Here is a 12,428-nt window from a genome sequence, read left to right on the forward strand (position 1 = left end):
TTTCTGTGTCCTTAGGAAGTGTATAAAATTGGAGGAAGAAAGTTTGGATTCTTGAATTTGGGAGCGTATGATTGTGCACCAGCCTCATTGATTATAGACCGAACAAAGATAGGATCTTGTTTCAAGCCACTCACCGAGTTGATGAATCTGCATAACAAGAAGTTTCCTAATGTTTTAAGGCAGTTGGAGCACGAACTATCCGGATTCAGATACGCCCTTCACGATTATCACGCTTCTTTATCCGAAAGAATCAACAATCCTTCAAAATACGGTAAAACTTATATGGTTATTACATGTAATTATGTAAGATTTCTAATTTGTGTTTAATTTGTTTTGGTTGGAAGAGTTTAAGGAAGGGAAGAAGGCATGTTGTGGGACTGGACCATTAAGGGGAATCAATACGTGTGGAGGCCGAGTTTTGGGACCAGCACAAGGCTACGAGTTATGTGAAAACGTTACGGATTACTTGTTTTTCGATTCATTTCATTTGACAGAGAAGGCTCATCGACAGATCGCAGAGCTTATTTGGAGTGGACCGTCAAATGTTACCGGACCTTATAATCTCAAAACCCTGTTTGAATTGAAGTAGATTTTGTCGATGTATACATACAAATATAGGTCCTAGCTATTAAAATAAAAGACGAGGTTACTATCTTGTATAGTCCTAGCTACTATTAGTCATGTTCTTTGTGTTGTTTATAAATACAAAGAATTGATAAGTGTTTGCAATAATATAAACAATCTGCTCAAAAGAAGAATTTCAACTACAATCACAATTACTAGACCGCAAGGAACATGCATAGGAAGGTAAATCATGGGTTTATCATGTAACACAAATCAGAAGATATAAAGTCTAGATTACAATTAGTTCAATTAATCAGCCTTAGATCTGAAGGCTCATTTTTTTTTTTTTTCAACTCAATCTTTCACGCAGCAAGTTATGTAAAATTTACTGCTATTCTTTAACAGTTTGGTCTATTCAAAAGAAAGGTAACACAAATGATAAACCCATATGTGATTTTGCATATATTTTTGTTAGTGGTCCAACGTCTCTTATATAATTCCTTCTTTTGACCCTAATAAGATATTCATTTTCATTTTTTTTTATATTTAAATTGGTAAATTTGTTTAATTTTTTTTCCGGAGCTAATTAGTCCTATTCTCTTTAATCCTTCTGATAATCTATTTTTAAGCTTATGGTAATATATAGATATCAACTGATCTAAATTCTAAAGTGATACCTAAAAAGAAGATCATTCAAAATATTTCAACTACATTTCCTTGTGAGTTGTGATCAAGTCAGGGAAAATTACCAAAAACGAAAGCTTAAAACATCTTATTGTGTTTAAAACAAAACGCCAAGTAGCTAGAACAGATAGCCTTTAGAGAATATAAAGGAAGACATTCAGCAAATACAACCACTCTGCATAATGACAAGGTTCGCGTGGGGTCTGATGTTGTAGTCAGCTATGGTGCGACTGTTTTCAAGCTTCGTGCCATGAAAGTTCAGATTCAGCTGGTCCACTGGGGGTCCTCCTTGATCATGGATCATGGTCTTGACATTTTTAATGGTATCGGACCCCTTAACCTCTAGGATGAATGTTTTCTCCTTTATAGTCGATACAAAAATCCGCATGACTGCACCCGGACCAGGATCCGGACCAAGGCCAAGAACCAATTGACGTGTAGGTCCATGGATCTTGAGGTCGATGATGTCCGAGCTATCCTCCACTTCAAGGTTTATGTTCTTTCCCTTCACCGTAGTAAGCGAGATCTGCATTGCAACACTTCTCGTGTCTGTCTCTCTTGGGGTTTTATTTTATAGATGTTTGGAGAGTGTTTGATAAAATAATAGTATAAAAAGCTTTGGAGAGTGAACAATTTGCTTTCATTTACNTCTCGTGTCTGTCTTTTTTTGGGATTTTATTTTATACTCCCTCTTTATCAAAATAGATGATTTTTTGGGAGTTTCACACAAAATAAAAAAAATATTAAATGTTTAGGTATAAATGCATTTTTATTTATAAAAATATATTTTTATTACTATCAACTAATAGTAATTCATTAAAATTTATATTCTCAATCGATGATTCTTGAAAACTATAATTTCTTAGCATTAATTAGTAAAATATTATAGAAAATCAATCTTTGTGATACAAAAAAATTTTCTAGAAAATAGAGAGTGTTTGATAAAATAATAGTATAAAAAGCTTTGGAGACTGGAGAGTTAACAATTTGCTTTCATTTATAATTTCCCATAATAGTTTGTTATATTGACCGTTTATTTGAATTACAATTTCCTATGACATGAATCGTTGTGATTTGTAAAAACTAAAAACGTAATTGCCTTTTCGTTTCTTTTTTACGATTTCCAATTTTGCCATTAGTAATTTTTTATTTTTCGTCAGTCATCAGTGAAAAAAAAGGGGAAGTTTTAATGAATTATTAGTTCATCAATTATTAGTATGCTTTTGCCTAATATTTTTTCTGAAAGTTGGAAAGCAACGTACGTAAATAAGTATTCTTTTTTAACACCGGTGTATTCTACATACAAATTAAAAGAGACAAATGATTAATTTCGATGGAAATATCTATTTTCGGTACTTATTAAATTACGTAAAACATTGACTTTTAGATCACAGAATAATACTCATTTTTATATCAGTCATTATTAGCCTTAAGTTTAACCAATGTTTTAGAAAATGTTTACTGTAATTTAGTTTCTTAAACCGTACTTATCATTTAATCCAAATCGTCATGTTTTTTTGCGACTATGTTACATAATCACATTTTTTTTTTTTTTTTGGACAACCAGAAACTTGTATTAGACTTTCCACGGTTCACATACAAGGTAGAGACATAGAAAAAGCTCTATTAGCTAGTTCATCTGTAATCTGGTTCTGGGTTCTAGGAATAAAACGAAAATTACAACTAGAGAAACGATTGGATAGATCTAGGATATCATGGAGAATCCCGTGAAAGTCTTTCGAGTGGAGCTTCAAATTCAAAGCCTTGACTAACGTTTGAGAGTCTGAGGCGATCGAGAGGTGAGTGAGACACGAAGCAATTGCAACTTCAACCGCAGTTAGAGTTGCTAACGCTTCGGCCATCAAAGGGGAGGAGACGTGTGTGGCCAGATCTGAGCCTTGTTGTACTATCTGTTCGTGCTGATCCGTGAAGACCCATCCGAGTCCCGCTTTCGGTTTAGAGATTTACGATGCGTCTACAAAACATGTATCAAGTCTCATTTTGTTATACCTGATTTACTGGGGATGGAGTTGGGAGCACAATTGATTTTAGTTTTTCCAATTGCGCTGATTGCCATTCCTTTGCCCTGATTATAGCAATTACAGTCGCTTCCTCCGCCCTTATGCGTTCCTTATTGAAAATCAGTTTGTTTCGAGCCATCCATATCATCCAGAGGATCCAAGGGGCTAGAGGACCTCCTCCAATTCCAGAGGGTGGTAGGCATATAAGTCGGTTTGCGGAGGAGATTCCTTCAGTGATGGATGTAAAGGATTGGGAGGGGAAGTTACTATTGAAAGGGGCTAGGGCCCAAACCCTAGTCGCAAACGGGCAATGGAAGAATAAATGTAGTTCAGACTAGGTCTCACTGCAGTGTGGGCACTTCGCATCTCCCGAGATAAGGCGGCGGTTGAGGTTTGCTCCCACCGGAATGGCTTGTTGGACAATCTTCCAAATAAATAGCTTTGTTTTTGGGGACGTCTTAACATTCCAGATGTTAGCTGTCCAACTGAATGACGATGACGCCTGGGAGGTTTGAGGAGCTATTGAGTTAGAGTCTTCCGAGTGAGCGGTATAGTAGCCTAATTTTGTGTTATAAGTTCCATCCTGTGTCGGAAGCCATGCCCATCGGTCCAGGGCTCCTTGCTTACTCGGTTTTAACTGTAAAATTTCTTTTTCATGCGTAGGTAGGGTTCGTTTGATGAGATCTATATTCCACTTTGAAGTGCCTGGTTCAAGGAGGTCAGAAACTGTCCATCCTTGTGATTCTGCTGGTGGTGGTCCCATTGGGGAGGTGGGGGTGTCTAGAGATAGCCAAGGGCTATTCCACAATGGAGTAGTGGTACCTGATCCAATGATGCGTCCCACGTGAGGTTTCAAAAGATCTCTTCCGATGCAGATACTCCGCCATCCGTGGGATGCAGAGTTTGGCACTGCACAGTCCAGTAGAGATGAGTTCGGGCAGTACTTCCCTAGAAGGACTCTAGCCATCATGCAATGAGGAGATGTGAGAAGTCGCCAGCTGATTTTTGCCAGGAGGGCATTGTTGAATGATTGTATATCTTTGAAGCCTAGACCACCCAATTTGAAAGGTTTGGTCATCCTTTTCCAAGAAATCCATGACATCTTTTTCTTTTCAGTATTTTGATCCCACCAGAACCTAGGCATACCTGACTGAATTCTCTTACACAGGTTATTAGGGAGTTTGAAGCATGACATGGTGTAAGTGGGCATGGCTGCTAAGACTGATTTCAGCATAGTAAGCTTCCCTGCCGAAGAGAGGAATCTGGAGGACCAGTTTTGTGCTCTCTGTTTTATCTTGTCCACGATGCTGTTGAACAGGTCCTTCTTCTTGCGGCCAAAGAGTTCCGGTAATCCTAAATACTTACCTTGCCCTCCTTCTCTTTGTATACCTAGAATTCTCTTTGCTTCCTCCTTTGTTGAGGACAAGGTTTTGTTTGCGAAGGTGATTGAGGATTTACTTAGGTTTATTTTCTGACCTGATGCTTGTTCGTATACCCGCATGATACTTTTCAGTTTAAAACAGTTTTTTGCGTTTGAGCGACAGAAAAACATTGTGTCGTCAGCAAATAAGAGGTGGTTAACTCAAGGGCTACCTACTGCGACTCGCAAGCCAAGCAGATTTCCTTGTATTTGAGCTTTCGAACAGAGGCCAGACAACACTTCACTGCACATGATGAAGATATACGGTGACAAAGGGTCTCCTTGTCTGATGCCTCGTTTAGGAATAACTGCACCGCAAGCTCTACCATTCAGGAGATAGGCGTATTCCACTGTGTTGAGGCATTGCATGATCCACTGAATCCAGGTTCGATGAAAACCCATCCGTTCCATTAGTGCTTTTATAAAATCCCATTCAAGTCGATCATATGCCTTACTCATGTCGGTTTTTACAGCCATATAACATCTTTTCTTTGCTTTCGAGGTTTTCAGGTAGTGTAATGCCTCGTGGGTGATCAGTACATTATCCGAAATGGCACGTTGAGGTACAAAAGCCGACTGGTTTTCAGATATGCACAAATGAAGAATTGGTTGAAGTCTTTTGGATAGGATCTTCGATATGATTTTGTAGTACACAGAACAGAGTGCGATGGGTCTGTAGTCTGAGACTTTTTGAGGATTGATCAGTTTAGGGATGAGTCTCACATGTGTAAGGTTTATCTGTAAGGGCAAGTTTCCTGACGTGAAGAAAGCTTGGATCTCAGAGGTGATCGTGGGTCCCATAGTGGTCCAGTTTGCTTGANTGATACTTTTCAGTTTAAAACAGTTTTTTGCGTTTGAGCGACAGAAAAACATTGTGTCGTCAGCAAATAAGAGGTGGTTAACTCAAGGGCTACCTACTGCGACTCGCAAGCCAAGCAGATTTCCTTGTATTTGAGCTTTCGAACAGAGGCCAGACAACACTTCACTGCACATGATGAAGATATACGGTGACAAAGGGTCTCCTTGTCTGATGCCTCGTTTAGGAATAACTGCACCGCAAGCTCTACCATTCAGGAGATAGGCGTATTCCACTGTGTTGAGGCATTGCATGATCCACTGAATCCAGGTTCGATGAAAACCCATCCGTTCCATTACTGCTTTTATAAAATCCCATTCAAGTCGATCATATGCCTTACTCATGTCGGTTTTTACAGCCATATAACATCTTTTCTTTGCTTTCGAGGTTTTCAGGTAGTGTAATGCCTCGTGGGTGATCAGTACATTATCCGAAATGGCACGTTGAGGTACAAAAGCCGACTGGTTTTCAGATATGCACAAATGAAGAATTGGTTGAAGTCTTTTGGATAGGATCTTCGATATGATTTTGTAGTACACAGAACAGAGTGCGATGGGTCTGTAGTCTGAGACTTTTTGAGGATTGATCAGTTTAGGGATGAGTCTCACATGTGTAAGGTTTATCTGTAAGGGCAAGTTTCCTGACGTGAAGAAAGCTTGGATCTCAGAGGTGATCGTGGGTCCCATAGTGGTCCAGTTTGCTTGAAAAAAGCTAGCTGAGAACCCATCGGGACCCGGGGCTTTGTCTGCGTGTATGGAGAAGCATGCGTTTTTCACTTCTATAGTGGACGGTAGGAGGAGGAGTTTATCATTCATGTCTTGCGTGACACAAGTGGACAGGCCTGCTTCAACAACAGTTCTGCAGTCTCCAGGTTCAACTTTAAACAAATCACAAAAATAGTTGGATATCGTATTAGCAATATCCTTTTCTTCATAAACTGGTACACCATTGGGGTTTTCTATAACCGAGATATTATTTATAGCATTGCGAGACTTTGTCGTTGCATGAAAAAAACCCGTATTTTTGTCTCCTAAAGCCAACCATAGGTTTCTGCTTCTCTGTTTCCAGAAAGCTTCTTCTTTTTGGTACGCAAGTATGAGTGCTTTGTTGATAGAGTCAATGTTTTCCTGAGGGGCAGTGTCATCATTCATAGTTTCCTCTAGTTGATCACTAAGATCCAATATTTCCGTTTGGCTATTCAGATGTTGGTTCTTACTCCATCTTATGATTTGGTCTCTGCAGGATCCAATTCGAAGATCAACACTAGAGTTGGGGTCAGAATTCCAGGCTTCAAAAACCAGTTTCTTTATCTTAGGGTTTTCCTTTAGTCTCCTATCGAAACAATAGAGGCCATGGGATCTTTTCTTTTTTGGATCAAAGGATGTGACTAGTGGGCGGTGGTCAGATCCTTTGAAGCGTAAGTATTCACTTCTTCCTGAGGGATAGGTGAGAATCCACTCACTGTTCGCCATTACTCGGTCGAGACGACATCTAACTAGGTGAGAATGTCTTTTACCTCTCCATGAAAGGCAGTTACCCGTGTGCTTGAGGTCATAGAGGTCTGCGCAGGACATGAAGGATCAGAGATCCGAGAAAGAGCTTTCAGGTCGCGGGGGGCCTCCGACTTTTTCTGATGGATGGATTATATCATTGAAGTCACCCGTGATAATCCAGGGAGAAGATCTATCAGAAGTAAGGTCTTGGAGGTTCTTCCAGGAATCAAGTCTTTTTGGTCTATCCGGTTCCCCATATAAGAAGGTAGCAAAGAAATATTTTCCTTTTGCTTTTATTCTTGTGTCAATAAAGTGTGAACTTGACTGCAGGATCTCAACATCAATGCTTTGTTTCCAAAACAGAGCCAAACCTCCAGCTCCAGGGGAGATTGGTGGTACCAAGTGGTTAGAGGGATAGTCAAGCCAATGAAGAGATTGTAAAACCGACTCATTATTGTTCTTTGTCTCCATGAGGAATATCAGGTATGGGAAAATACTTTTACGCATTTCCCTAATTCGCTGGACTGTTATGGGGTTCCCCAACCCACAACAGTTCCAGCTCACCATTCTTAAGGAACTGGGGTTGGCAGATTCTGAAAATCCGCTTTCTTTTTCCTTGTCGCAGGGATCAGAGTAATGCTTGGTGGTCCCGAGGGAGAAGTTTGGTGAGTTGAGGTTTGAGGGTTGTTCGTCTTCCTGTGAATATCCGATTTTGACCTCTGGGGTTTTGGGGGTTGATTCTTGCCTTTAGGCGAGGGTTTTGATGTTTTCTTTTGAGTTGGATTCGAAGGGCCAGACTTCTCCATATCTCGACTAGTAAGTGTCTTCTTCGGGGAACCTTGAGCAAAGTTTCGTTTCTGTGATTTTGCTCCTAATAGCTTTTGAGATGGCCTTGAGCCTTGTTTGTGTGTAGGGGGACGACCTCTACCACGTTTACTTGGACCTCCCACATCCTTCTCTAGTATTGGTGTAAGATCCAATGAAAGGTGACTCTCATTCACAGGTAGAGGTCCCAGAGAAAGGTCAGTTCCCTCGATGCTCTGGTAAGCAAGGATAGAGTCAGCAGTTTTCTCCATAAGGTTGTCTGTTTCACTTTGTAGGACCCTCATACGTCTAGCTGCACTCTCTGAAGGATCCGGACAGGAGATATATTGTACTGTGACTTCCCGGAGATCCTCCAGAATTTGGTTCCTGCGAGGGATATCAATGGGTGGTGATGGTAGGGCTGATGGAGGATGAGGTAAGAGGTTTTCCTTTCTTGGGGGTGGTGTGTTAGGTTCTGGGCTCGTAATATCGCGTTCTAGAGGGGGTCTTCTAGCTCGAGAGTAAACAGAGGGATCACCCTGCTCGTCCACAGAAGTAATTGGTTTTGCTTTCCATTGGAGGGTCCGAGCCATATGACCATGGGAACGATGAGGTAAGGAGCCTCTGAAGCCATGTGATGAGTTTGTCAGATGTCGTGATGGAGATCTGTGGTAGTGAGAGCTATGTCTCGCATCACCGGAGTCTCTGCAACTAGGTTGGTAATGTCTTGAGCCGGAGTGCGATCTCTCAGAGTCCTCAAGGTTGTCAAAGTGGTGCTTTCTAGGATTTGGGTTTGTTCTAGGTAACATACTTCTCTCTGAACCTTGTGCTGGGTTTGTGGGGGGCAAGAAATTATCCTGTGGGGTGTAATAATTCCTTGATATTGGTCTTTGAGCTGACAACTCTCGAACAGGGTTTCTCAGAGCTGGGGGGATCTCTTCTTGAGTTTGCAAGCCGGGGCACTTATTCTTTTCATGCGATAGGCGTAAGCAGTAGGTACAATGGTTTTTCAGGTTTTTATAATCCAGATGCACAATGACCTCGTTGCCCTCCTCAAATTCAACAATTGTCTTCTTTGTGATAGGTTCAAGCCCGTTGATGAGGACTTTTAGTTGGATAACAGAGCTAGTGATCTCCCAATCCAGAAGTTTGCCTAGTACTTCGCTTATGCTTTGAAGCATCTCTATCTTCCAATAGTGTTTTGGGAGGCCTTGCACCTCTATCCAGAAAGGGATTAGAGCTGGGAATGAAGAAGAGATTATAGGTTCCCATTTTTGGAGGATTACCATCCATTGGTCAAAATGGTATGGTCTGTTTGCCAAGACTTGGTGTAAGTCTTCCTCTTTTTCAAACTTGAACTGGAAACGACCCTGACCGAGATCTAAGCATGTGACTTTCCCTCGTAGGTTCCATCTGTTGGTGAGGAAAGGAAACAATCTCCACATGCGTTGAAGGGTGGGGTTGGTTAAGTGTCCGATGAGTGTCAAGGCATTTTCTTGGATGAGATCTGAGGTATCGTTTTCTGGGGCTCGGATGCGTTTGCGTGGTGGAGGGGAGAAACCTCGTTCAATCCCTTTGCCTTTTTGATGGTATAGTATGTGATTCAACATATTCACAGGATCAACTAGTAGGCTGGCTTTGTGTTAAGGAGATGTAGAAATAAGAGCAGGGTATGAAAAATTCAACCAGAGCTTAAAGGGTGGGGGATCTCGTTTATAAGGTTATGGGTAGTACATGCAGAGAAACAAGATCAGAGAGGTAGATTATCGTTTGATACTAGAGTAAATGCTCTTTGGATTGGATCTTGGGGGCGCATGAACGAGTTCATCTTGAAGTATATCCGAAGGACAAGGATGGGTGGCAGGAGTTGTCTAGTGGATATAACAGTTGGGCTAATCTTATTGGGTGGGAGCAGTAGGTGAGATCCGGATAAAAGCCATCCTCAACCTTCTCAGGAAAGTCGCCTGGGAGCGTTTTAAAGGAGAAGAGGATTTGTGTATCACCATAGAATATAGCCATGTTACATAATCACATTAGTTAGATTTTTGTGTTTGATTCGTCAAGTTAGGCATGCACTGGAGAAATTTGATATTACGAGATGTAATCGTTATCTTATCGTTCTTGGCTTCTTGCGCTTTTCTTTCAGGTATTAAGTAGTAATGGCCGGTTATAATTCTTATTTTCCTTGTCACGACACAGAATGAATCAAATATCTACTGAATAGTGTTTGGAAATCGAAAACCATGTATTTGGAACATGATATAGATAAAAGTTTTGGAAAATAAACAGAGAGACATTTTAGCAACCGCATTGTTTTACCATCGAGAGAAGTGTCGAGTCATCCTCGATATTACAATCAGCTATGGTGAGACTGTCATCGAGCCGCTTGCCTTCAAATATCAATCTCTGATCTTTCACTAGAATGCCCTCCTTCTCCTCAATCTTGGCCTTGATTTTTCCAATGGTAACGGACCTCTTCACCATGAAGGTGGAAGTAGTACCTCCGAGAGTTGATACAAAAATCCGAATGGCTTCACTTGGACTAGGATCCGGAACAGGACCCAGACGCAAAACCAATTCACGCATCGGCTCCCCATGGATCTATCGTCAACCTCTAGGTTTATGTTCTTTCCCTTCAAAGTCTTAATAGAAATCTGCATTGCAAAAGGAAAACCCAGCTTCTCTTTTCCTCTTACTATATCTCTCTCTCTCGTAAAGGTTTTGTTTTATAATAACGTTTGTGGGAAGAATTTACTTGTTTTACAATTTCCTATGATACTTACTCATTATTTTGACCCTTTTTGGAAAACGTCTTCTTTGACCAAAGCTATTAATGATCGATGAAGAAGCCAAAATGCTGCCCATTCGAATTCTTTTTAAAGAGTGGTTTTGCAATTTTACAATTTTTGTGTTTCCTTCACCGTTAGTACATGTTTTACAAGTTCTATCACGAGCGCATACAGTCCAAAAACCTTTGTTTCTATTCCCACTTCATGCTGAATTGCTGATACATCACTTCGGTCTCATTAATTTATATATATTATAAATAGAACCCTAGTTTCTTCTTTCTTGTGTCTCAAGACTAGTTTTCAGCTTGACATCAAGTCCGATCACCAAATTGAACTCGAGGAGATATGCGAACCGTAAATTTAAAAATGTATTTCCGGTTTAGTAGTGAGTACCGGTCACTGTAGAGATATTTAGTTCGGTATATAGGCAACGTAGTTCGTTATCACTATCTGAAGTAGTTACACTAAAACGTTCTGTTTCTACTGGCCAAATTGTACACAACAATAAGCGCACGTATGCAGTGTGGCCACAATGATTGGATTGCTTAACAACTCAAAATCCTCCTTACTTTTCCACAATAATATCTTTTAAAATAAAAAATAATAATCACATGGCATAGGTTCTATAAGAACAAACGATCGAACAACAAAATCAAAACAAATGGGCAGTTAGAAGATCTATTATGCAAAATTATTTCTTATGGATGATACTAGCTTGACCACAACAAATTGTTTTTGGGCAAATCAACAAAGTTTTTTGAAATAAACTATTAAAAATATAAATAAAAGTAAAAAACAGAGCACTTGCTATTATATGAAGAAACAAAACAGATCATCTTATATATAAAACAATAATTATGTTTAAAAATAAAATTTTACTTGTATTCTATCTTCTTTTTTTTTTGTCAACAAAAGATCAACTCAAACGAGCCAATGCGAAGAAAAGTTGTTTACAAACAAAACATGATGCGGAGAGGTGCACGCTTGGCGTGCCAAGGAATCCGCACTAACATTAGCGTTTCTTGAAATTAAAGATAAAGAAAAAGATGAAAATTCTTCCCTATCAATCTTGATGTCTTCCAGGTACGTCGTGAAGGCTGGCCAGTCAGAAGGAGAAGATACCATCTTCACCAAATCGGAGCAGTCCGTATAGAAAGCCACGTCTCGGAAATCATTACCAATCATACACCGCATCGCCCAAAGAAAAGCTTCAGCTTCGGCATGTAATGGTGATAGACTTCGAAGAAAATTCCTAGCGCCCATCAGCGGTGACACAACCTGGAGCGAGGTACAACACCATCCAGCACCTACAAATTGGTCTCCTGCTTTCTAGGAACCATCTATAAAGCAACGATAGCCCGAGAAAACGGGTGGGAGTGAAGTAGTACCCGCCAGACCCGATAAACCTACAGGGATAGGGTGAGAGATGTCTACATCATCCTATACTTGAGCCTGCTGCCACCCTATAGCTTCTCCTTATGCAACCCTCACAATATCCTCTGGTTTCTCCACAATATCTTCAAAAACTCGTGCATTCCGGGCTTTCCAAATATACCACATCAGCCAAGGAAAAGCTACAACATGAGCCCCTGGATTCTGCTGTCCTAAGAAATGATCCACATTTGCATACACCGAATCTGTCGAAAAGGAAAGTGGGCCCACCAGCACATGGGCTAAAGCCCATACCTGACGAGCAGGAGGACAAACAAAAATTGCATGATTTATTGTCTCCTCCTCCGCTCCACAGCGAACACATCCTAAATCACATGCAATACCACGACGTCCCAGATTAGTCGA

General features: G+C 40.5%; 2 protein-coding genes across 2 annotated transcripts in view; one reads left to right on the forward strand and one right to left on the reverse strand.

Annotated features, from left to right (window-relative positions):
• Positions 1–719, forward strand: part of LOC104778330 (GDSL esterase/lipase 3) — a 2,661-nt gene extending 1,942 nt beyond the window's left edge. The window contains exon 5 of the mRNA XM_010502756.2: positions 345–719. Within this exon, the coding sequence (XP_010501058.1) occupies positions 345–589 (245 nt within the window). The 3' untranslated portion in view covers positions 590–719. The remainder of the gene's footprint in view (positions 1–344) is intronic.
• LOC104778331 (polyubiquitin-like) overlaps positions 1–1,780 on the reverse strand; it is a 5,600-nt gene extending 3,820 nt beyond the window's left edge. The window contains exon 1 of the mRNA XM_019243980.1: positions 1,420–1,780. Coding sequence (XP_019099525.1) covers positions 1,420–1,780 — 361 coding nt within the window. The remainder of the gene's footprint in view (positions 1–1,419) is intronic.

This window comes from Camelina sativa, chromosome 3 (genome assembly GCF_000633955.1).
Source record: "Camelina sativa cultivar DH55 chromosome 3, Cs, whole genome shotgun sequence".
NCBI classification, from domain to species: Eukaryota; Viridiplantae; Streptophyta; class Magnoliopsida; order Brassicales; family Brassicaceae; genus Camelina; species Camelina sativa.